The sequence below is a fragment of the Bos indicus genome, chromosome 6 (genome assembly GCF_029378745.1).
Source record: "Bos indicus isolate NIAB-ARS_2022 breed Sahiwal x Tharparkar chromosome 6, NIAB-ARS_B.indTharparkar_mat_pri_1.0, whole genome shotgun sequence".
Taxonomy (NCBI): Eukaryota; Metazoa; Chordata; class Mammalia; order Artiodactyla; family Bovidae; genus Bos; species Bos indicus.
Window position 1 is genome coordinate 103,307,694 of NC_091765.1, and position 26,443 is coordinate 103,334,136.

General features: G+C 49.1%; 1 protein-coding gene across 7 annotated transcripts in view; it reads left to right on the forward strand.

Annotated features, from left to right (window-relative positions):
* The first annotated feature begins 1,164 nt into the window (after window positions 1–1,164).
* Window positions 1,165–26,443, forward strand: part of LOC109560076 (epididymis-specific alpha-mannosidase-like) — a 45,566-nt gene continuing 20,287 nt past the window's right edge. For 4 of the 7 annotated variants that reach the window (XR_011567269.1, XR_011567268.1, XM_070791760.1 and 1 more), the window contains exons 1-7: window positions 1,254–1,468; window positions 4,047–4,193; window positions 7,083–7,188; window positions 12,996–13,168; window positions 15,069–15,157; window positions 15,732–15,909; window positions 24,143–24,341. Coding sequence is in view for 5 of the 7 variants with exons in the window: in XM_070791760.1 (XP_070647861.1) it covers window positions 1,346–1,468; window positions 4,047–4,193; window positions 7,083–7,188; window positions 12,996–13,168; window positions 15,069–15,157; window positions 15,732–15,909; window positions 24,143–24,341 (1,015 nt within the window). In the remaining 2 variants the exon portion in view is untranslated. The other 3 variants (XM_070791764.1, XM_070791765.1, XM_070791762.1) reach the window with 3 other exon arrangements.

Sequence of the window (26,443 nt, forward strand, 5' to 3'; positions counted from 1 at the left end):
TGAGCGAGCTACAACAAGAACAGCTAATGTACAGGCCTGGAGGAAAGGACAAGAACGGACACGTGTGTGACACGTGCAGTCAGGTGGGGCTGGAGCAGCAGGGCTGGCCTGCCTCTCCCTCTCGAAGGGCTCTCAGGGCTTCTCTACATCTCCTTCCCTCGTGGCCTGGTTTGGGCTTCCTCACTGCATGGCAGCCCCGCCTCCACACGTGAGTGCCCCAGGGACCAAGGCAACGTCTGCCTTGCCACTTCTGAAAGCCTCCAAGTCACACAGGGCATCTTATCCACATTCTGTTGGTTACTAGTGAGTCACACGCCCACCAGCTACAAAGGGAGAAGAAACTAGACCCTGTTCTCAACAGGAGGAAAGTCAAGGTCAAATCATGTCAGATGTGAGCCAAGGAAGGGAGATGGGACAGAGAGGATGAAGACTTGCTTGGAGACCGTATTCTCCAGTTGTATTTGATGAATGGGTGGACAAGGCGGCCAGAAGGGAGAACGAGTCTTAGCTCTGATCATGATAGAAAATGCCAATAAGACGTTTGGATCTCAGGCAGAAGAGCCCACTACATGGATCCCTGGCCCCCAGGTCAGGGGGAACAGAGACAGTCCTAAGCAGCACTCTGGCCCCTGCAGTTTGCACCTTTGTGATCAGCCGTCCTCCAGGAAGGAGTCCCTGAGGTTGTCACCTCCTGTGCATTCTGTCACTGACCCCCGGCTCCTCTATGGCCATCCCATTTTATGGATGGGATGCTGAGACCCTGAGAGATTAGGCATATTGCCAAGGGCACTATTGGTGATCCAGATCTAATTCTGAAAGTTTTAAGCAGTCTTGTTCCTCTGTTTCTACTATCTTAGGTAAATCAGATACAATTTGGGTAACCCAGCTTTCCTCCTTAAAACGGAGGTAACAATCCCTTTTGCAAGGCCCCCAGTGGGAACAACTATCAGGGCGGGATTCTGGTGGTGGCCCTTACTCAGTGTTGAGTTTTGCAGGACAGAGGGCTTGGGGTAGGGAGGGGCTGGGATGCCTCGTGGGAAAGGCTGCCAGTGGTCCAAGGCAGAAGGTTACACATTGGAGTGACAGGAACTATGGCCAGAAAGAGGGAATCTGAAAGGGAGGTGGCATCTGGAATCTGGCTCAAAGTTGGAAAGGGAGGGACAGGAAATTGGAGGTGGGGTGGAGTGCTGAAAGGCAGTCAGCCAGTGCCAGCCGCATCACCTGGGCCCCTGCCTCCCATTCCTCCCCGATCCCTCCCCCAAGGGGCGGAGAGCTGAGGCCGCCCATTGCTAAACCAGAGGTCTTTGAAACTGCCAGACCCAGCCCCAGTCCGCAGGCCTCTAGAATGGGGTCAGTGCTCACGCAGCTGCTGTTACTGTGGCTTCTGGGAACCCAGCCTGAGGCCACGATCAGGGTCTTCGTGGTACCCCACAGTCACCTGGATGTGGGCTGGCTGCATACCGTCCAGGTAGGTGCCTGGTGCCACTCCCCTTGCCACCTCTGAAGCTGTAGCTTCCTTCTCCATTCAGGATCCTGTGCTGGGTTTGCAGCCTGGGGTCAACCTAGAGTATCTGGAATCAGCCTGGATTCAAGTCCTGACCTGCTACAGACTGGCTGAGTAGCAGACTTTGCGCTGGTCACTTCCTGTCTCTGAACCTCACTTTCCTGATGTGTGCTGCTGCTGTTGCTGCTAAGTTGCTTCAGTTGTGTCCGACTCTGTGCGACCCCATAGACGGCAGCCCACCAGGCTCCCCCGTCCCTGGGATTCTCCAGGCAAGAGCACTGGGGTGGGTTGCCATTTCCTTCTCCAATGCATGAAAGTGAAAAGTGAAAGTGAAGTCTCTCAGTCGTGTTCGACTCTTAGCGACCCCATGGACTGCAGCCTACCAGGCTCCTCCATCCATGGGGTTTTCCAGGCAAGAGTACTGAAGCGGGGGTTGCAAAGGTTAGATGGAGTGTGCACAGCCATGTGTCAGGCCACGGTCACGTTCCTCGTCCAGGGGACCCTCTCTGTGCCCTGATGTCCACTTCTGATGGGAGGTAGGGGGTCTTCACACTGGCTGTTCCCCCTGCCCCAAAGGCTTTCCTCCCAGAGGCCTGCAAGACCCAGTCTCTCTCCTCCTCCTGGTTGTTCCTTAAAAGTACTTTCTTGGTGAGGTCTTCCTGACGTCCCTATCTATTCCCCTATTCCATTTCCCCAGTCCTTCCGTTGAGAACATTGAGAGCATTTTCTAGGCCCAATATATAAGCACTCTCTTGCCTGGGAGGTCACATCAGTAAACCGAATCTTGGGTAGCTTTCTTGTCCCTGTAAATGTTCCAGAAAGTCTGTGGAGCAGTGAAATCCCAGTGGCCAAGTTAATCTCAAGAGTGAATCTTATTTCCCTGTACGTTTTGTCCAACAAGACGGAGTATGTGGCCCCAGCTAGGTTTTTCAGCTTTCCTCTTCCTTTTCCTTCCTTCCCCTTAGAGAATATTCTTTATCTTTTAAAACTTTTATGCCACACACTCCATTCTGAATTCTGCTCAAGGAGACTGCTTAGGGAAGTATTAAATAAAGTAGGTGTGTTTCACCTGTATTGTCTCCATTAATCAGTTTTTAAACACTTCCCTTTAGTACATTTTACTTACTGGCTTATTGAATGTCTGTTTTCCCCACAAGAGGCTCAGTTCCGTGGGGAAGAGGCTTCATCCATTGAATATGGCTATGGATGTATCCTCAAGCTGCCTCAGGGATGGGATAGACACTCCATGAAAATTTGTTGAAGGAATGAATGAACGAGGGCAGAAAAAAAAAAGATAAAAAGACTCTGATTTCTTTAGGTTTCTGGGGCAAGTGGTTGGGTATTATTACCTACCTCCTTGGGCTTTCCAGGTGGTGCTAGTGGTAAAGAACCCACCTGCCAATTCAGGAGACATAAGAGACGTAGGTTCCATCCCTGGGTCAGGAAGATGACCTGGAGGAGGGCCTGGCAACCCACTCCAGTATTCTTGCCTAGAGAATCCCATGCACAGAGGAGTCTGGTGGGCTAGAGTCCATGGAGTCACAAAGAGTCAGACACGACTGGAGTGACTTCCCATGCATGCATACACCAACCTCCTAGAGCTGTTTTTTGGAAGGAGAAAGTAAATACGTGAATAAATGAACAAAATCGCTCTGTGACAGTGGATATAAGAGAGTAGCTCATTTTAAAGAGACAGGGGCAGCAAGAGCCTTGAGGCTGTGTTGAATCTGGTCCTGAGCCCATTGCGCAGCCTCTGTTGGGGGGGGGCACCCATAGGTGTGCGGAGTGCTGACTTGTGGGGAAGCATGATTGCCACTCCCAGTTTACAGAAGGGGAAACAGGCCTAGGGAGGATCGGGGCTGCTCAAGATCACCAGAAATAGCCGCATGCCTGCTGACTCCCTGCCCGGTACTCTCTGCATTCCTTTACCAGCATCTCCAGGCTGCACAGTGAGCCAGGCTGACCTAGATGGGAAGCAGGCGCGGCTCCATCCTGGGGCCTCCCTGCCTGGGGGGAGGCAGGTAGATCCACAGGGACAACCCGGGGGTCAGCTCCTCTCAGCTCCATCTCTCAGCACCCACACCCCTCATTCCAGCCCAAGGAAGCCCTTCTGAGTCCCTGGACCTCTCCCCTGGGGCCCCTGGGTTTGACTGGTCTATCCCACCATGGCAGCCCCAGGGCCACCTAGCATGTCCTTCTGGGAGGCTGTCCCTGACCCTGGGCCTGGCCAGCATGTCCCTCTGTCACAGTGCCATGATCTGTTTCCACACGTGTCTCCCCAGGAGAGCACCTTCCTTCCCATCAAGGAGTGCCTGCCCATGTCCTTCCCCCAGCACACTGTGTATTGTGCCTCTGGCACAGAGTGGGCACAGAGGCTCCCTTGCTGGAACAGCAGTGAGAGCAGAGGGCAGGGCCCTGGGCAGATGGTGTGAGTGCCAGGGGCCCTCCGACACTGTGGGTCCCTGGATTTTACTCCTTGGCCTCTGGGATTCCCGATGGAGCTGGTGTGATGGTGTCCCCATTCCCCTTCCCCCCGGTCTAGGGCAGCACGCAGGCTTATGTCACCACAGTCTACACCTCGGTGGTGGAGGACCTGACCCGTAATAAGCAGCACAGGTTCATCATCGTGGACCAGGAGTTCTTCCGGCTGTGGTGGGATGGCGTCGCGTCAGCCAAGCAGAAAGTCCAGGTAACGCTGCCCTCCAGGGTGGTCCTCACCAGGGAGCTGAGAGAGGAGTGGCCTGGGGGTCCCAGTGATGACCCTCCAGGAAGCTCCTGGGACAGTGCTCTCTGTGGCCGGGGCTGTGCTGTGTAAACCAGGAGGCACTAAACTCTCTGGGGCTGCTCTCAGAGTTTAGATGAGAGTTGTGGTCAGCCCCATGCCCCGGAGATAGGTTTGTGTTTAATCCTGCCTTTCTGGCTACTCATTGCAGCTGTGGCAACCCCGCTGGCACTCAGCTGGCATGAACGGGGTCACCTCTGACACTGGGCACTCCAGGGGGACCTGTGTCCACACTCTCTTCCTTTATTTACATATCTGTGTGGCCCCCATGGGGATGGGAGCTGATCACCCAGCCAGGGGGTGCCACAGTCCCTGTGGTTTCAAGGCTGGAGGCAGATTGGCTTCACTCATCACAGGGAGTGAGAAGCCCCGCTCCATGGAGGGCAGCCTGGGACCAGGGCCTGCTCCCCCACCTCCCTGGGTGATCACAGGTGGCCAGTGGCCTCTGTCAGCCGCATCTACAGTGGGAGTGACCTCCCTCCCCAGAGAGGCTGTACTCAAAGTACCTGCATGATGGAAGCACCTGGGATGCCTCTTTGGTGCTTGCTTGGTGCCCCCAGTCTTCACCTTTCTGCAGAACAGTCACTGATGGTGAGACCCAGAGGCTCAGAGTCTTGCTCAAGGTAGCAAAGCTCAGATGGTGAAAGAGGGTGTCCACCAGTTTGCCCCGCCACCCTGAGAGGGATGGGAACCTGCAGCCTGTGGAGCTGAGAGGCCAGTACACAGGCTCTCCCATATGCCAGGTGCTTGCCAGGATTTTGTACACATTATTGCATTGACTCCTTCCAACAGGCAGTATGGTTGGAATACTAACCATGCTGTACAGAGCTGGTCCAGGTTCAGAGAAGGCAGGCAACGGGCTCATGGTCACACAGCTTATACCAGCCAGGTGGGATTCTGGGTCAGGTATCCTGACTCGAAGCATAATTCTTTAGGGTCTCCAGTGGGCAGTCCTCACTCCTTTTCATGGATACCCCCAAATCAATTGTCTGTCTCTTACCCCCGGTTAAACACGTGGTCTGGCTATGACCTGGGCAGGCAGCTCCACGGTGTAGCCCTGGAAGCCAGTGTTTTTCCCTGCTTTGTTTTGGCTGAATCCCCACTAGGTGGGCAGTGACTGGTGGGCAATAGGTGCTGTCGACTAAAAAAGACAGTCACGACCTGAAAGTAGAGAGTTACTTTATTTAGTGGGAATGTTTAGAACTCTGAGCCCAGGAAACAGCATCTCAGTAGCTCTGAGAAAACTGCTGTAAGGAGGAAGGGGAGAAGTCAGGTTACATACAACTTTGCAGTAAAGAAAGCAGGCAGTCTGAACATCAAAGGTCAGGTATCAAGTTAAGGAATTTAGCGTTCTTTGAAGGGGAAGATGCAAGCCTCCGGGTCGTTGAACTCATTCCTTTCACATGCTCCTCAGCTATCTGGGGCCAAGCCAGTTTCCCTGCTCACCTTGCTTTTTGCATTCCCCCAGCTCCTCAGCAGTCACCGTGGAGGGGGGACAGCGGCTCTGGATTGCAGTTTTGGGAGCTCTCATTCATATTTGAAGGCCAGAAATCGCTGATGGCTGTGGCATTTCTTATTGATTAATGTGGAAGGAGACATTTGCATTTCACAGTGCTCATTTAAAACAGTAACAGCAGGTGTTATTCAAAATTCCTCGAGTGAATGCACTACTAATACTGCACCTTCAGCAATCAAAGTACAGTCTATAAACAGTGTGGTGGCCTCACTGCCACAGTCTTTGGCCTTATTTATATTTCCATTCCTCCCTTAATTTAGGTATTTTAAAACATTTGTCTCCAATTGTGACAAATGCAATTTGAAGGACATTATACAAAATATCCCAGATGGTACAGTGGTAAAGAATCCACTTGCAGGAGAAGCAAGACCCATGGGTTCGATCCTTGGGTCAGGAAGATCCCCTGGATTGGAAATGGCAACGCACTCCAATATTCTTGCCTGGAAAATTGCATGAAAAGAGGAGCCTGGCTGGCTACAGACCTTGGGATCGCAAAGAGCAAGATATGACTGAGCACACACACACACACACACACACACACGTACAAAATAGCTAGCTGATAATCTTCAAAATTATTAATCCCATGAAAGAAAAAGCAAGGTTCAGGAAGCATTGTGAACTGAAGGATAATAAAGAGAAATGACATTAAAAGCAATTCATGATCCTAGATTGACTCTTACACCAAAGAAAGGACATCAGTGGAACAAATGGCAAAATTTGAGTAAAGTCTATGAATTTGATAGCAGCATTATTAATGGTAAATTTCCTGATATGGATAATTATATGAAAAGTGAAAGTGTTAGTCATTCAGTCGAGTCCAACTCTTTGTGACCCCATGGACTGTAGCCTGCCAGGTTCCTCTGTCCATGGAATTCTCCAGGCAAGAATACTGGAGAGGGTTGCCATTCCCTTCTCCAGGGGGTCTTCCCAACCCAGGGATCATACCTGCATCTCTTGAGTCTCCTGCATTGGCAGGGGGATTCTTTTACCACTGGGAAGCCCAAGTTTCCAGAAGACTGACATGATTTCAAAAGCAAAATATTAAACACATGTGCTTATATATATACATTTGATGAAGCAGCAGCCATGGGCCAGGTGCTGGTCTAGGTACTGGATACAGTGCTGACCAGGACCGACAGGGTCCTGCTTTTGCAGAATACATGAAGGTAAGGAGTTTGAAGGAAGGACCCTGATATGCTACAGGCATGTCCCCAACAAACACAACCAGGCACAGCTCGGGGGCTGTAACGTGGCTTTTTCTCTCTGCCCACAATGCCAAGGTCCGCCAGCTTGTGGACCAAGGACGCCTGGAGTTTGTCCTCGGAGGCCAGGTCATGCACGATGAGGCCGTGACCCACGTCGATGACCAGATCCTCCAGCTCACGGGTTTGATTACCCCTCCCCAGGCCTGGGGTCCCTTGGGTCTCCTGCTAGGCTGGGGCTGGGTGTTGGGCTTCATCTTCCCCTCTAAACAGGAGACTGTGACCAGCAAGCACTGTGACTGCTGGTGCCGCGTCCGTGCTCATGCCCTTGAGTGCAGGTGCTAAGAGTGTGAGTTTACACCAGACGGGCTGACTGGCTGTATCCCGACTCTGCGAGTTACCACCTGTGATCCAGAGCAAGTGATGTAACCTCTTGAAGCCTCAGTTTCCTTCTCCATGAATGAGTCTGATAAGGAAGTAAAACCTCCCTTAAAGGGTTGGTATCAAAATTAAATTGGGATAATTCAAATAGAGCACATTGAGTACAATGTGTGGGTCCCTAGTAAATGCTAGGTAAAGATTAGATCCCATCTCTGTCATCACTCCACCCACACCTACTCCACCAATACCACCTCCAAAATCAATGCCTCCAACTCCAACAGCAGCACCATTACCACCACCATCAGCATCACCTCCAACACCACCACTTCAGCCATCACCAGCACAACTCTAAATACCACGACCTTGTCCATCCCGAAGCTCCTCCATCCCACACCTCCAACACTACCTCCTCAGCCATCACCTCCACCACCATCACTAGAAATAACACCACCTCCTCCATAATCTCAACCATTATACCCTCACCATCACACCACCACCCCTGTTACTACAGCCTAAACAATATCAACCACTCCACTGTCACCATCAGCACCACCAACACCATTTCACCACCCCTTCCACCCCCATCGTCATCACCACCTTCAACACCACAACCACCATCTCCACAACCACCGCGGTCGCAACCCCCACCATGAACACCAAGACCTCCAGCACCACCGCCGCTATCAACACCCCTACTACCATGAATAACAGCAACAATAACAGCAGTCACCTCCACTGACACTGTCCACCACGCACAGTTGCACTGGGACGCAGTCCTCTCCCACTTCCCAATGCCGTTCACGAGCAACACTTCACCCAGCCCTACAGGCAGGCATCAGGATTTTCAGTCTCGTTTTGCAAAAGAGACACTGATGACAAAAAGGGCAAAATTCAGTGGACCAGCTAAGGTTTCCTCCAGGGCATGGCTGAAGCTCTAGCTCCGCCATCACTCCACGAAAGAGGAACCCCAGTTACCCCCTGTGACAAACATCGAAATAGCACTGGAGATTGTCTAAAGACCCGCTTAGCGCTATCTTCCCTTTTCCCGCTTTAATCTGGGGTCCCTCCCTCATCTGAGCTTCTACTGTCCTGCTTCTAGACCTCATTCAACCTCAAGATTTGCCACTTCCATCCCGAAGGTGGTCCTGCCAACAGAACCTTCCTTCTCAGACCCTCACATCCCTTTCTTTTTTTTTAATTTATTTTTAGTTGAAGGATAATTGCTTTACCGTATTGTGTTGGTTTCTGCCGCACATCAGCATGAATCAGCCACAGGCATGCATACGTCCCCTCCCTCTGAACCTCCCTCTCATACAGCAGATTCCCACTGGCTGTCTATTCTGCATATGGTAGTGTGTGTTTGCATGCTACTGTCTTTACGTTTGACCATGATGCCAGCCACAGAGTCCTCCTGCGTGCCAGGAGCTGCCTCTGTGCCCCCGTGCATGCTCACACCCTAGGAGGAGGGCTGTCACCTCCCCCCCCGCCCCCATGCCTGTGAAGGTGCCGAAGCCGAGAGACTGAGCCTCCCCCACCAGGCAGGTCTGCAGGGCCAGTGCTGAACCTGGTTCTCTGACTCCAAAGTCCGTGACTGTCTCATTTCTCCTGTTAAAGGTCTTTCGGTTTGAAGCCGTAGCAAGGTAAGTGGGAATGGGGTGGCCACCCTTTAGCTGTCCTCATACAGACTCGCCAGTCTCCTTAGTGCAGCCTCGGGTCTCATCCCCTGCCCTCCTTCCCATCTGTCTCCTTCCTGCTGCCCTGCCCTGCTCCAATGACATGTCTCCTGTGCTTTCAGTCACGAGGTTTCCTATTCTTTCCGTTTGAACAGCTCACCTTGGACTCAGCTGAGGGGTCTCATGGTCCAGGTGCCTCCACTGGGCCCCAGTACCTTATCACCTCCCCCTCTTGCTCCTGGAACTATAGGTGGTCTCTGGCAGTGCCCACCATCTGATTCTCCTCCGGGTCCCCAGGACTCAGCACAGGGTCTGGTCTGACAATGGTGGGAGCACAGAGGGAGGGAGTGGGTGCTGACCCACCCTCCTTGGGGGTGACCACACGGGGACAGCCCTCACCTGTGGTCTCAGCCCACCACACCCACCATGCTGAACTCCCCAGAGCTGATCCTGCAGGCCTGCACTCCAGCATGGCATCCAGCATCTTAGCAAGTGTGGGTTCTCATCACTGGTGTGGGAAGGAACGTGGAACCCTGTGTGGCTCCTCCGCAGGGGACTCTGTGAGGCTCTATAATATTCTGAAGACCAGCCAAGCTCCTAGGACTCCTAGAGGATGGACACCGATTTCCTCCCACAATAACCTCCTGGTTCTAAGAACAAGATGTACACCCACTGACTTCAGTCTCCAGGGCAGTTCAGGAGACGGAGAGTCTTTTTTTTTTTTTTTTAATTGGAGGCTAATTACTTTACAATATTGTAGTGGTTTTTGCCATACATTCACATGAATCAGCCATGGGTGTACATGTGTTCCCCATCCTGAACCCCCCTCCCACCTCCCTCCTCATCCCATCCCTCAGGGTCATCCCAGTGCACTGGCCCTGAGCGCCCTGTCTCATGCATCAAACCTGGACTGGCGATCTATTTCACACATGATAATATGCATGTTTCAATGCTATTCTCTCAAATTATCCCACCCTTGCCATCTCCCACAAAGTTCAAAAATCTGTTCCTTACATCTGTCTCTTCTGCTGTCTCGCATATAGAGTCATTGTTATCATCTTTCTGAATTCTATATATATGCATTAATATACTGTACTGGTGTTTTTCTTTCTGACTTACTTCACTCTGTATAATAGGCTCCAGTTTCATCCACTTCATTAGAACTGATTCAAATGCATTCTTTTTAACAGCTGAGTAATATTCCATTGTGTATATGTACCACAGCTTTCTTATCCATTCATCTGCTGATGGACATCTAGGTTGCTTCCATGTCCTGGCTATTGTAAACAGTGCTGTGATGAACATTGGGGTACACATGTCTCTTTCAATTCTGGTTTCCTTGGTGTGCATGCCCAGCAGTGGGATTTCTGGGTCGTATGCAGTTCTATTTCCAGTTTTTTAAGGAATCTCCACACTGTTCTCCACAGTGGCTGTACTAGTTTGCATTCCCACCAACAGTGTAAGAGGGTTCCCTTTTCTGCACCCCTCTCCAGCATTTATTGTTAGTAGACTTTTTGATAGCAGCCATTCTGACCAGTGTGAGATGGCACCTCATCATGGTTTTGAGGGAGTCTTAATCTAATATGCTTAGCACTCTCCTGAGAAGGAGGGAAGCAGGTTTCTCCAGCTGAGGTAGCGGACACCTTTCCTATGTCCCTTTGTCCTTTCTGTCACCTCAGTCCCTGAACTCTGGCTCTGCCTGCCACATACTGTCCAGGTAGGTCTTGACCTGGTCATTGTGCTGATTAGGACGCATGTTCAGCTGCATAAGGGTGACTGAGTGGCTGTGGCTCAAGCAAGATGAAGGTTACTTCTCTGCGGGGGAAAAGTTTATGATTGCAGGCTCTTTCGGGCCACTAGGGGGCGCTGCGTCACAGAGAAATCCAGGCATCCAAGATATTTGCGTCTTTTGCTCTGAATCCCCTAGCGTGTCTCTGCTCTCCTTGCCTGGCTGCAGGTGGCTCACCTCACTGAAGTGCCATCCTCTCAGGGAAGGGGGAAAGGGGATGGCGGCGGGCTGCAACCTTGTGAAGGTGACCCAGAATTTACCCTCATCACTTCTGCTCATATCCATTGTTCAGAACCTAGTCACATGGTCTATCTTCCATGGGAAGCTGAGAAATGCAGTCTCCAGCTAGAATTCTATTGTCCTTCCCTAAGCAGGATTATGTGGTTCTGTTACTAAACGGCAGAGAGAAAAATAAATCTTGGGTGATTATTAGCTGTTTCATTCAATATTCACTTGTTCATCAGAATCTCAGGAATGTTTTTTTCCTGGAGTCTAGAAAACCTGTATTAACAATGACTTGAGTGTTTAAGATATTTACTATTTACTATCAAAGAAGCGGTCAGGAGGAGGTTGAGAACTGATTCTGCAGCCCATTGATGTTTCTTATATTTTCACATCCTCTCCCACATAATCTGGAGAAGGAAACGGCAACTCACTCCAGTGTTCTGGCCTGGAGAATTCCATGGACTGTCTATGGGGTCGCAAAGAGTCGGACACGACTGAGTGACTCTCACTTCACTTCCCACATAATCAGAGAATGCTGCTGCTTCTCCAGTCATCATAAAGCCATATTTGCACATTCAAGGAATAAAAGGGGTACAAGGGAGGCTTACCTCCTCTTTTTTTTTTATTAAAAAGGTAGAAATTCTTGTCCTGAAACCCAAGCAGGTGAAACCCATACATCTTTTTTGATATGACCAGTCTGTGCCCACTTCTCCATTCCACAGTCTGTGAAAACAAAAATCTGACACAACAAAATGATCTTGCCATGACTGATCAGACCAGTGAAACGCCATCCCTTGGCTTTGGGTCGGTGTCCAGTAAGCAAAGAGAGAATCCTGTGAGTGATGAATTCTGGGCCATGGAGTCTGCAGCCCTCAGGCCTGCCCTCCTCAGGCTGCCCCTCTGGGGAGAGGGTATGCCCTCCACAGCTTACTGCCCCCCAGTGTGATGATGCTGACCCACCCTCCCTCAACCTGGACCCTCCACCCCGCAGTCTTCCCCTTCCCCTCCAGCAGCTCCTTCTTGGTCTCCTCTGTTTCCTGCTCCCCTCTGCTGCTCCCAGTGGTCCTGAGGGCTCAGAGCCCCAAGTCCAACAGCCTAACTGACCCTCATCACCACCTCTGTGCACTAGACCGCGAATCTTCCTCAGGTCCTCCCTAGCCTCCCAGCAGTCACCTTCTTCCTGGATGAGCCTTGTATATGGATCTGATTACAGCTCTGTCCCATGACCCTGGAATCATCTTCAGGGCCACAGGCAATGTCCCAGCCTGGGCAACTCATCAATGAAGGGCAGTTTGACTTAACACCAGTGACTTGAGGGCTTCCCTTGTGGCTCAGATGGTAAAGAATCTTCCTGCAATGCAGGAGACCTGGATTCAATCCAGGATTCGATTCCTGGGTTGAGAAGATCCCCTGGAGAAGGGAATGGTTGCCCACTCCAGTACTTTTGTCTGGAATATGCCATGGACAGAGGAGCCTGGCAGGCTACAGTCCATGGGATTGCAAAGAATTGGACTCGGCTGAGCGACTAACACACACACACACAGACACACAGACACAGACACACACACAGTGATTTGAGCTCTCTGAGTCTTCCTTTCCTCGCCATAAAATGTAGGCTGTAACTCCCAGGTGATAAATAATGTTTGGGGGAATCCTTGGTGAATGCTAATTAATGGTTTATCAAGTCTGGGAGACTTCTGCAGTCACCCTGATCTTTGGTTCACTTGTGGTGGCTCATAAATCATGAATAAAGAAGAGAATGTTTAGATGATTCTGGGATCTGACCTCTGTGTTAGTATCTATAGCAGCAAGACCCTCCTTGCCAAATAGAAGGCACTCTAGCCCTGAGAAGTCAAGGGCTCTGAGGGAGTTAGGGGGCAAGGGGCCACCACACTTTTATCCCCAAGGCTGATCTCTTTGCAGAAGGACACAGGTTTCTCTATGAAACGTTTGGGATCCGGCCGCAGTTCTCCTGGCAGGTGGACTCATTTGGCGCATCTGCCACGACTCCCACCCTGTTTGCCCTGGCGGGCTTCAATGGCCACATCATCTCCCGGATAGACTATGACCTGAAGGAGACCATGCAGCAGGACCAGGTGAGCCATGAGCTGCATGCACTGCTACCAACCCGCCTCGGCTTCTTCCCCCTCTATTCCTTCCTGCATCTCATTGCTACTGCTAAGTCACTTCAGTCGTGTCCGACTCTGTGCGACCCCATAGACGGCAGCACACCAGGCTCCCCCATCCCTGGGATTCTCCAGGCAAGAACACTGGAGTGGGTTGCCATTTCCTTCTCCAATGCAATAAAGTGAAAAGTGAAAGTGAAGTCGCTCAGTCGTGTCTGACTCTTAGCGACCCCATGGACTGCGGCCCACCAGGCTCCTCCGTCCATGGGATTTTCCAGGCGAGAGTACTGCCCCTGCTATTCTCCTGAGCATTTGGGATGCTGGCGGCTACACAGGCCATGGGATGTCCCAGGCCCATCTTTGCCCTGCTGTGCCCTCCGGCATGAATGGTTCTCTCCTCCTGCAGATCTAGCTCCTGGCTGAGCTGCAGGACCAGCTCGGATGCCTGCGGCCCTGAGTCCCCTTCCCCCTGCAGCTGGGCTGGTGCTGCCTTCTTCTTTGAGTCTCCAAAGGGACTGGCACAGACCTGCACTCAGTAAACCATGCTCGATGCAGAGAGGAGGCGGTGGGGGGTTCAGTGTATCTGGGACATAATAACTCTTCTGATGGGTGGGCAGTGAGCATGAGTGAATGTAACACTCAACAACCACCCAGACACTGCCTTTGCCATCTACAAAGTGCCAGGCCTGGTGGGAGCCTCCGCCCTCTGGGTTTCCTTTAATCCTCACAGCAGCCTATGATGTAGTTTCTCATTTACTGAGGCTGAATTAAGAAGGTACTAGAAACTGGGGGCTCCCAACAACAGAAAATGTTGTTCACAGGTCTGGAGGCCAGAACTCCAAGACCAACCCTGGACAGGGCCATGCGTCTTCTGACGACGTCAAGGAAGGGTCAGCTCCAGGCTTCTCTCTGCTTCTGGGGGCCTCAGGTGTCCTTGGCCTGGAGGCAGATGACTTCTCCCTGTGTTATCTTCCACTGTGTCTGTCTGGATCCAATTTCTCCTTTTATCCCTACTTGTAATGGATAACTGTCCGCCCTCATGATAATTTTTTCTCAATAACTTCTGTAAAGGCCTTATCTCCAATTAGGTCATATGAGCTAACGGGATTAGGAATTCAGCATGTGTTTTTTGGGGGGACACTATTCAACCCAAAACAGGTAGTGTAAAATTATCCTAGATGGAGAAATTAAGGCCAAAAATGTAAGGATTCCATGCAGATCACTCCGATAATAAAGTTTTGCAGAGCAGTGGTAACGTGGAGTTATCAAAGAGGCTCTGGGCTCCCAGCGGGCTAGAGAAGTAAGGTTTTTAGTGACCCCACCAAGCGCCACGCCTTACACTGCACACACTTCCTATAGCAGCTCGATTCAGGTAAGTGTGTGAGCTGGCTGTGATTCCCAGAGATTCGTGTGCAGAAACCAAATCACAGAGGCGTCAGGAACTGTATGGCTCCGAGGTAATTCTCCTGGAAGCAGGATTTTATCCCTGCTTCATAGCCCTGAGCACTTTCTAAGCATCAGAACGTGAAAATGGACCATGCCCTTAATGAGAGGTGATGAGCTCCCCATGTGGGAGGGATTCAAGCAGATTTAGAAAGAGTATGGCTGGCAGGTTCTGACAGCATGTCCTGCCCTGAGGAGGGGTGGGATGAACGTGCAGGCAGGCGCCTTCTGAAGGGCAAATTCCTCCACCCTCTGTGGCTTTAGGAGGTCAGGAGGAATCTTGAGGAGGAGGCAGCAGAGGGAGACGTTGGCCGTGAGCTACTGAGAGGAGGGGGTGCAGGCAGCCATGAGACTCAGGCGGGCTCTGGGGAGGGGAGCCGGGCATCCTGTTGCCCCTGGGCCCTCACTGTTCCCTCTGGGTTTGCAGGAGATGCAGTTCGTGTGGAGAGGATCCAGGTCCCTGCTGGCACAGCAGGAAATCTTCACGCACGTCCTGGATGAGAACGGCTATTGCTCGTGAGCTCTTGCCTTGGGCCAGACCCTGTTCCCAACCCTCTCCCTGAAGCACGTCAGCCCCCACCCTCACGGCCAGCCCTGAGGGGACTCACCTAGCACCCATCTTACAGAAAGAACAACTGAGGTCTAGACACCCACCCAAGGTCCCGCGGTAGCAGCCGTGAGGGCAGCAACATTGGGCTCAGGAGGCGGCTCCAAGGATCCAAGTCATGGGAACAGCCCTCCTGTGGGCTGTCTGGTTGGAAGACCTGGATTCAGTCCCCTTCTGTCCCTTTGAGCCTGTGAGGCTGCAGGCAGTGGGTGAACCCCTCTTTGAAGAGGGGAGATTGTCAGCGGGATGAAGGGCAGCTGGGAGAAGAGACCTGGTGGGAGGAGAGGGACTCACTACCATGCTCTGGGCGCCCTGCAGGGTGACATGCCCAAGATCCCACAGGGCTGAGATGTGGCGACTCTTGTCCACAAGGCTCTCATCTGCCCCCCACTTGCCTGTCTGTCCAACTGATGGGAGACAGAGGCCTCGAGCAGGCCTGCCCTCCCAGCAGGGTGTCTCCTCTAACATTCCTCTGCTTCTCAGTAAAGGGTTTTACTGGAATGAAAAAGCTGTCTTCCCAGATCCACCCTGGGATGGAATGTACCCCAACCAGACTGTACCTGTCACCCTGAGCAATATCCAACGCTATGCCAACACCCTGTCCTACAATGTGAGGAAACGAGCCCCCTGGTTTTTGACACCACACATCCTCTGGCCCTGGGTAAGTCGGGGCCCCAGGCCCTGGTTCCCCAACTCTTCCCAAGGACTGCTGTGATAGGTCCACCCTGGACTCTGGTCCACCTCTAAGCAGATCAGTCTCCATCCAGGCAGTGGGCCAGGCAGCTGTCCCAGCCCTGGCTCAGGCCTCCTTCCCTGCAGCCCCCGACCCTCGAGTCCTCACCCACTCTGCCAGCTCTTTCCCCTGTGCTGGATCACCCCAGACTCTCCCATCTGAAATGTAGCCCCTCACCCAGGTGGGCCTCCTACTTCTACCCAGCCGTCTCCTCCTTTTCCCTTTGCAGGGCTGGGGGCCTGAATCCTGGCTGCTTACTCAGCTGCTGTGAGACTTAGGACCCTTAAGCCTCAGTTTTCTCATCTGTAAAATAGGGATGATGACAAGACCTGCTTCGTAGGTTCAATTTGAGGTCAAGGGCCAAAAGTATGCCCAGGAGACAGTGCCCAACCCTACTTCCTCATTGTTGTCACAGCTAAACTTTATGGAGCACCTACTGAGAGAGGTGCTCAGTTGGTAAAGAATTTGCCTGCAATGCAGGAAACCGTGGTTCGATTCCTGGGTTGGGAAGATCCACTGGAGAAGGGATAGGCTACCCACTCCAGTATTCTTGGGCTTCGCTTGTGACTCAGATGGTAAAGAATCCACTTGCAATGTGGGAGACCTGGGTTGGATCCCTGGGTTGGGAAGATCCCCTGGAGAGGGGAGCAGACACCCACTCCAGTATTCTGGCCTGGAGAATTCCATGGACAGTATACTCCATGGGGTCGCAAAGAGTTGGACACGACTGAGTGACTTTCAGTTTCACTTTCACTTACTGTGCCCCAAGCACTGTTCTATGGGATACACTTGTCTTACACATTTAATCTGCCGCACTGGGCCTAGGGGGCAGGCAGCATGGTATCCCATTTGCCGATGAGGGAACTGAGAGTCAGAGAGGTTAAGAAATCTCTCTAAGGCCACAGAGCTACTTAGCAGGGCAGTTGGGAAGGTGAAATTTGTGTTCAGACTCAATCAGATAAGTCCCACAGCCTGCTTTTTAGCATTTGACTACCATTTTAAATGCTATTTACTTTCTTTGCTATTTTTATTTAGTACATTTTTATATACGTGCATATATTAGTAAAAAATTTTTAACAAACAAAATTCTATACATTATATCAATAGGCCAATTGGTATGACAAAGTCAAAATATATAAATACATATGACTTTAGCTGCAGCTTGAAGCATAACTGAAAATATCTGCAGGAAGTAAAGAAACAGAATAATGAAATATTTACTTTCTCAACAATTCAAAATAGAATTTGAGGTTTACAAAAGGAAAATAAAAACATCTGCCTAAAATAAAGGGCTTCCCTGGGGGTGCTAATGGTTAAGAACCTGCCTGCCAATGCAGGAAATGTAAGAGACATGGGTTTGATCCCTAGGTTGGGAAGATCCCCTGGAGGAAGGCTCAGCAAACCCACTCCAGTATTCTTCCCTGGAGAATCCCATGGACAGAGGAGCCTGGTGGGCTACAGTCCATAGGGTCGCAGAGTTGGACATGAATTGACTTTGCACGCATGCACACCTAAAATAACTTGGGTCCAGATTGCAAGATTTTATATCATTGTGTGCTCTCCTATACCCAATCGATTATGAAGACTGTCAAATTGGGGTCCTATCAGATCAGATCAGTCGCTCAGTCGTGTCCGACTCTTTGCGATCCCATGAATCGCAGCACGCCAGGCCTCCCTGTCCATCACCAACTCCCGGAGTTCACCCAGACTCACGTCCATCGAGTCAGTGATGCCATCCAGCCATCTCATCCTCTGTCGTCCCCTTCTCCTCCTGCCCCCAATCCCTCCCAGCATCAGAGTCTTTTCCAATGAGTCAACTCTTCGCATGAGGTGGCCAAAGTACTGGAGTTTCAGCTTTAGCATCATTCCTTCCAAAGAAATCCCAGGGCTGATCTCCTTTAGAATGGACTGGTTGGATCTCCTTGCAGTCCAAGGGACTCTCAAGAGTCTTCTCCAACACCACAATTCAAAAGCATCAATTCTTCGGCTCTCAGCCTTCTTCACAGTCCAACTCTCACATCCATACATGACCACAGGAAAAACCATAGCCTTGACTAGACGAACCTTTGTTGGCAAAGTAATGTCTCTGCTTTTGAATATGCTATCTAGGTTGGTAGGTTTTATAAATCTAGGCTTGCCTCAGCAATGTTACAGCAATGTTACAGCAATGTTACTCCAATACTTCCTTGTAGAGATGGCTCTGAGCACCCCTGGAACAACCTTGCATGTCCAGTCATGAGCGTCTCTGCCCTCTGACCAAAGCCTTTGACTGGATCCAGGCAGGATCTCTGGGGCTGCTTGGCCCTGTCTCAGGGGTCTGTCTACCTGTGACAGGGAAGTTAAATTGTTTATCATGTTGTCCACCCTCATCAGTTTTTGTGGTGAGCTCATAACAAAATTCAGAAGAAAGATGACACATATAGATCTCGTGAATTTATCTCTTTAGCCAGCTTGAGGGAGGGCACAGCAACCCACTCCAGTATTCTTGCTTGGAGAATCCCATGGACAGAGGAGCCTTGCGGGCTACAGTCCACAGGGTCTCAGAGAGTCAGACTCGACTGCCAGGCTCCTTTGTCCATGGAATTCTCCAGGCAGAGATATCAGAGTGGGTTGTCATTCCCTTCTCCAGGGGATCTCCCTCACCCAGCGATAGAACCCAGGTCTCCTGTATTGCAGGCAGATTGTTTACTGTCTGAGCCCCAGGGTAGCCATCCTGAGAACCAATAAACTCTGATGGTCTCTTCACACTGGCCACTTCTAGGACTAATTTTGCCTGGGCTCACCTGTCAACGCCTAAAGAGAACTTTCTTTGCTCCTATTTCCTTGTGCCCATTAGAGTTGGACAGAGGTCTCCTCTGCAAAACTTCTTTGAGCCAGGAGCTACAAACTTTAATGTATGGAATCAGAGATGATAGATATTAGATTGAGTCTAAGATTTGAGATACACATGCAATGCATTTGAACAACTGTATGCATTGCATAATTTCATCTCAAAGTAAGACTTTGCCTCCTGTGAGCCCTGCCTCTTACATACATTCTCACTATAATTACATTTTATGTCAAACTTCAACAATGATAATTTAGAATACTGTGACTCTTAGGGGGAACTTTTTTATACTGCTGCTTTCTCTTAAGCATCTGCCTATGATGCAGGAGACCCAGGTTCGATCCCTGGGTCTGGAAGATCCCCTGGAGAAGGAAATGGCAACCCACTCCAGTACTCTTGCTTGGAAAATCCCATGGATGGAGGAGCATGGTAGACTACAGTCCATGGGGTCTCAAAGAGTCAGATATGACTGAGTGACTTCACTTTCTTTCTTTCTTTCTTTTTTCTTTTCTTACTGAGATATAATTAACATATAACATAATTTTAGTTCCAAATGATTCCACACATGTAAATATTGCAAAATGACTGCAATAGATCTAGTTAACATCTGTCACCACACGTAAGTATAAAATATTTCCTTGTAATGAGAAGGTTAATATCTACTCTTTTCGCAACTTTCAGAAAGAGAACACAGCATTATTAGCGACAGTCACCATGCTATACGCTTATCCCCATGACTCATTTATTTTGCTTCTGGAAGTCTGTACCTTTTGACCCGCATCATGCATTTCCCTCACCCTCCAGCCCTCACTCCTGGCATTCACCAGTTTATCTCTGTACATGAGCTTATTTTTCATGTTATTTTTTAAAAATTCACATATAAATGACGTCATGTGGCATTCATCTTCCTCTCTTTGAGCTCTTTCACTTAGCACAACGCCCTCAAGTTCCAATCCATGTTGTTGGGAATGGAAGGATTTCCTTGTGTGTGTGTGTTTTTTTTAACCATTCATTCTGAATTCATCACTTGTAACAGATTTTGTCTTTAGGGTTTTTATACATATAATATCATTACATCTGCCAAAAGTTTTACTTCCTCTGTTCCAATTTGGATGCCTTTTTTCCCCTTGCCTAATTGCCATGGCAAGGATTTCCAATAATATGTTAGATAAAAGTGATAACAGTGAACATCTGTGACTTTTTCCTGATCTTAGAAGAAAGCCGTTTTATATATCATTCTGTATATATATCACATTTTCTTTATCTGTTCCTCTCTTTATGGACGCTTAGAAGTGAAGTGAAGTGAAGTGAAGTGAAGTATAAGTGACTCAGTCATGTCCAACTCTTTGCAACCCCAAGGACTATTCAGTCCTTGGAATTCTCTAGGCCAGAATACTAGAGTGGGTAGCCTTTCCCTTCTCCAGGGAATCTTCCCAACCCAGGGATCAAACCTAGGTCTCCCGCATTGCAGGTGGATTCTTTACCAGCTGAGTCACAAGGGAAGCCCAAGAATACTGGAATGGGTAGCCTATCCCTTCTCCAGTGGATCTTCCCGACCCAGGAATCGAACTGGGGTCTCCTGCATTGCAGGGGATTGTTTACCAACTGAGCTATCAGGGAAGCCCTGATGGACACTTAGGTGATTTCATATCTTGGCTATTTTAAATAATGTTGCAATGAACATGGTGGTGCAGATATCTTTAGTAATTTTGTTTTCTTCGGATAAATATCCAGATGCTCTCATATGTAGCTCTACTTTAAATTTTTTGAGGAACTGCCAGTCTGTTTTCCACAGTGGCTTCACCCCACCAGCTGATCCTCCCACCAACAGTGTAAGAGGGTTCCCCTTTCTCCTCATCCTCGCCAGCACTTGTTGCTTCTTCTATGTGACAGGAAACCCATTCTGACAGGTGTGAGGTGTGTCTCCTTGCGGTTTTGATTTGCATGTCCCTGACGATCAGTGATGTTGAGCATTTTTCCGTGTGTCTATCGGCCATCTGTATGTCTTTTTTGGGAAAATATCTATTCAGGTCTTTGGTTCAATTTTTAACCAGTTGTTTGTTACTGAGTTGTATGAGTTCCTTATGTAATTGGGGTATTAATCTTTTATCTGATATATAATTTGCAAATATTTTCCCCTGTTTGGTAGGTTGTCCTTTCATTTTCTTGAAGTTTCCTATGCTGCACAAAAACTCTTTAGTTTGATGTCATTCAACTTATTCATTATTTCTTCTGTTTCCCTTGCTTTTGGTGTCAAATACAAAAGAGAAATATCATCAAAATGAAACCCAGCAGGACCCTTCTCAGGGGCAGACTCCCACACCCTCCCTGTCCCTCACTTCTTGTTTGTAGAAAAGCTTTAGCTTCCTAGATCTTCCCTGAGTTCCCAGGAGCAAATTCAGTCAAAGAAAAGAGAAAATGAAGAGACAAAGGAATGCAGTAACAAAAGGAAGTAAGACTAGCTTAGGACCTGCAGATCCTCCAAGGACTATAGGCACCATCGAGAGCCACGTACTTGCGTCGTTCTGCAGACACAAAACCCCACGCTAGGTGAAGAAGTTGACTGTGTGCTGACCACCAGTATGTAGACCTCAGGTTAACTGGAGCCAGAAATACCATAACACCACCAACCAAGAAAAGAAATTCCATGAGCTAATAACGCATGCTACAACCCTCACATCTAATGTTGCCTTTGAAAACTCTCCTTTGAAAGCCATTTGGGAGTTTGGATTGTTTGAGCATGAGCTGCCATTCTCCTTTCTTGGTGCACTGCAAATAAACTCTCTATCCATAGATACATAGATAGATAGATATAGATATGTATGTATACATATATATATATATACATTGACCAAACCCAGTTATCAGTAGTTTGGCTTTGCTTAGCATGGCATGAGTGAACTGGAGTTTGGTCCAGCAACAAAGACCTCAGCAAGGAGATTACCACCTATGTTTTCTTCTAGGAGTTTCATAGTTTCAAGTTTTGTGTTCAATTCTTTAATCCATTCTGAGTTAGTTCTTGTGCATGGTGTTAGACAGTGGTCCAGTTTCATTCTTTCACATGGCATCCAGTTTTCCCAACATCATTTATTGTAGAAACTCTCCTTTCCTCATTTTATATTCTTGGCTCTTTTGCCATAAAGTAGTTGGTCATATATGCCTGGGCTTATTTCTGAGCACTCTGCTCTCTTCCATTGATCTACATGTCTCTTTTCATTCCAGTACCAGACTTTTTTGATTACTGTAGCTTTAGAGTACAGTTTGAAAATAGGGCAGGTGATTTCTCCAGTTTCATCCTTCTTTCTCAAAATTTCCTTTGATGTTCAGGGTCTTATGTGGTTCCACACAAATATTAGGATAGTTTGTTCTGTGTCTGTGATGAACATCATTGGGGTTTTCATAGGGAGTGCATTGAAACTGTGGATTACTTTGTGTAATACAGGTATTTTAACAATATAAATTCTTTCAGTTGTGAACAGAAAATATCATTCCATTTATCTGTGTCTTCTTAAATTTCAATCATCAATGTCTTATAGTTTTCAGTGTACAGATATTTCACCTACTTGGTCAAATTTATTCCTAGGTATTTTAATCAGTCTGATGCAAAGTGGAATTGTTTCCTTGTTTCTTTCTGAGAGTCTGTTATTAGCGCACAGAAACACTAATAGGCAAGTGATTTTTGTATATTGATTTTGTACCTTGTATCTTTACTGGATTTATTACTGGTAACAGATTTTGTCTTTAGGGTTTTTATACATATATCATTACATCTGCCAAAAGTTTTACTTCTTCTGTTCCAATTTGGATGCCTTTTTTTCCCTTGCCTAATTGCCATGGCAAGGATTTCCAATAATATGTTAGATAAAAGTGGTAACAGTGAACATCTGTGACTTTTTCCTGATCTTAGAAGAAAGGCTTTAAAAAATGTATTTATATTAACTGGAGGATAATTCCTTTACATTATTGTGATGGTATCTGCCATATACCAACATGAATTGACCACAGGCATACATGTGTCCCCTCCTTCCTGAATTCCCCTCCTTATTCCCTCCCACCCCATCCCTCAGGTTGTTACAGAGCACCGGCTTTGAGTTCCCTGTGTCATACATCAAACTCCCACTGGCTATCACAGAAGAAAAGCTTTTAGCTTTTCATCAATGTGCATGATGTTAGCTGTGAGCTTGTCACATATGGCCTTTTTAAGTTGAGGCATGTTCCTTCCCTACCTACTTTGTTGAGCTTTATCATAATAGAATGTTGAATTTCGTCAAATGCTTTTTACGCGTCTCTTGAGTTGAATGTGTGATTCTTTCATTTTCTCAGTGTGGTGTGCAACATTGATTTGTGGATGTTGAACTATGCTTGGATCCCTGGAATAAACCCCATGGTGTAGTGTTTTTTGCATGTATTGCTGACTTTGGCTTGCTAACGCTTTTCTTTTCTTTTTTTTTTTGAGGATATTTTCACCTATGTTCATCGAGAATATCAACCTGTACATTCTTTTCTGCAGGATTCTTTTTTTGTTTGTTTGTTTGCTGTCAGGGTAATGTTGGCCTCACAGAATAAGGTTGGAAACAATCCCTCCTCTTTCATTTTTTGGAAGAGTTTGAGCAGCACTGGTATTATTTTCTCTTAAATTTTTGGTAGAAATCACCAATGAAACTGACTGTTTCTGAACTTGTTTTTTGGGATGTTTTTTGACTTTGACTCAATTTTGTAACTGGTAATCAGTCTGTTCAGATTTCTTACTTATTCATGAGTCAGTCTTGGTAGATATATAGGAATTTACCAACTTAATTAAATTTTGACAACCTTTTTAAAGATGAAATTAATGGCAATAAACATGAGCAACCTATTACCATTGTTATTTATACTTAGTATGTTGTTACTATTAATGACATTAGTAAGTAGTAATCCTGATGGAGTCTAACAAATGTTCAGGGAGTGAAATCAGTTAGAAAGAGGAAGACTGCATGATCTCACTTATATGTGAATTCTTGGGAAAAAAAAAAACAAACTTATAGAAAAAAGAGGTGATTCGTGGTTTCCAGAGGTGAGGTTAAGGTGAAGACGAGTTGGGGAAAGGTGCTGGAAAAGTACAAATATCCAGCTATATGATAAACCAGTACTAGGGGTGTATGTTATAACATGATAAAGAGAGTGGGAGAGAGAAGGAAGCACTAAGGGCATTGAGCTTGCCAGCTGACTTGGAAGGTTATTGGCCCCCATGGGGAGTAGGAGGGTGGCTTTGGGGGTTGAAGGGGAATTCACCCTGTTTAGTTTGGGCTCTGCTCCCAGAAATGCAAGGCGCTGCTTCTGTTCTCTGGCCTGCAGGGGTGCGACAGGCAGTTCTTCAATGCCTCGGTGCAGTTTGCCAACATGGACTATCTAATGGGCTACATCAACAAGCATGTATCCCAGTTTGGTGTCCTGATGGTGTACGCCACGCTGAGCGAATACTTCCAAACTCTGCACTCTGAACATGAGCCAGTGCAGGTCCGAGACCACCGTGACTTCCTGCCGTATTCTTCAGGTATGAGCCTCTGGGGGTAGAGGTGGTGATCCAGGGAGTTAAAATGTCTCCAAACGCAGTGTCTGCTCAGCCCTGAGCTTGGAGCCTACTAGGGGGACTGGGGGAGATATGGGCGCTGCTCGCACCTACCTGACCCACCAAGGTACACAGCCTGGTCCCAGCACGTTGAACCTCTCACCAGGGTCCACACTCAGCAGGTTCCTGTCTCTATGCCCTTCACTACAGTGCTCCCTGTGGGAGTGCTCTCCTCCCACCCTCTCTTCCTGGAAAGTCCTCATTGCCTTGTAGAGTCACCTCCTCCAGGAAGCCTTCCTGACTTTAAGGCTAGATCCCTTGGCCCCTCTTTGCCCCCAGGGCCCCGGTTTTCACTGATTACCACATAGTCCTTATTGGGGAACCTTGTCTTCCTCAAGCCTGTGTCCTGGAGTCTGGGATGGTTTTGGTCTAAGGGGTGAAAGGTCTTGGGGTGAGCCTTCTGCCTGGATACATGCATACCCTGGGATCTGTCCTCTGTCAGGAAGATAAGGATGTTAGTGGTGCTTAGTGCCTCAAAGGTAAAAATGAAGTGAGAAGGAGGAGAGCCCTTAGCCTAGTGCCTGACCCAAAGAGAGGGCACAGCAGATGTTGCCGTTAATAGTTTATGATAGCATCTCAGTCACGTGGGGTAAGGTCCCACTTGTGACATGATCTGGGCAGTCCCTCCTAAGGAATCTTAGTTCAGGGCCTGCCCAGAATCAGCACCACTCTCAGGCCCAACCCCATTGTCCCCTGTGCTGAGCTCCTTGCAGACTTGGCTCCCCTATCTACAAGCCAGGAAGGACTTTTCCACACACAGCCTCCCACTGACAGCTGGGGAGACAGAACCACCCTCCACACCCCAGCCCAGGGCCTGATCAGGACATCAGTAGGGAATGTTTTTGGCCAAATGGTCGAATCCTCTGCAACCTTGATTGCATAAAACCCCGGAGTCCTTCAAGGAGCCTTGTCCTCCTGCTCCGTCTTTGCACAGAACGAGAAACCAAGAGGCTGAAGAAGGTATCAAGGTTGGAAAGGGCCCAGGTTCCCATGAGCCAGGACATCCCAGGGACACGAAATCAGGCCCTGCCTCCAGCCAGCTTTGCCCAGCCCCAGGTCCATGCTGGGATCACTCAGCTGGAGAGGTCCTCATTATCAGTGAAGTGGGTTCCCGGAGGACTGAACCCACATGGCAGTTCAATTGTAAATACTTCTTTTCTCATTTCCTTCCCTTGCAAAGAGACACCAGGATGGGTCCCCACTGAGAGGGGTTGGTTCCAGTCTGGGCACTGCCCTGATTCCCCCAGACCTGAGTTGGTCGTACCTCTTGGGCTTTGGCCTCTCATCTGAGTGGTGAGAAGGGGAAGCTGTTTAGCTCTCAGGACACCTCCTGGGAACCTATGATTAGGGGAGGACTGGCTTCTCCTCCCCTAATGGGAAGTAGGAGGGGCTACATGGATGTGGGTGGGGCTCCAGCCCAGGTGGAAGTGGATACCTCTATGTTGGCCTGGTTACACTTGAGGTGGGAGGGGATACAAGGATGTATGTGGGGTTATGTTGAGGCTGGGGTAGGGGGCGAGGGGGGAGGAAGTCTATGGAAGTGGCTGCATCCTGGTGGAAAGGACACAGATAAGTCCTGTGGGTGGTGGAGTGGGCGTGGCTACATTGGTGATTCCTGGAGGAGGTGCCATTTAATCAGAGACTGGACATCAGAGAGGAGGCTTGGGTCCTGATTGGAGGACAGTGGGATCTTGACAGCCTTGGCGGGTTGGTGCTGAGCTTAGAGCTGAGGCTATGGAGGGGCTGTGCCTGACCTGTCCACACTCAGCGTTGGGGAGGCCCTGTGTGGAGGACCCTTACATCTGGCCCCACAGCTGCGATCCTTCCGCAGGCCACATGGCTACCCCTCCTGGTCTGAGCCAGGTCCTTTGAGGGAAGAACAGGGGATGGGAGCACAGCCCAGCCTGGGGAGGAGGCAGGAAGCAGAAATAATAGGGAACAGTGAGCCACCTGCTGAGACACAGCCTGTCCCCAAGGCGCTCAGCCTTTGTCCTTCCCCCACCACCCTTGTCCTCTCAGTCCAGGGT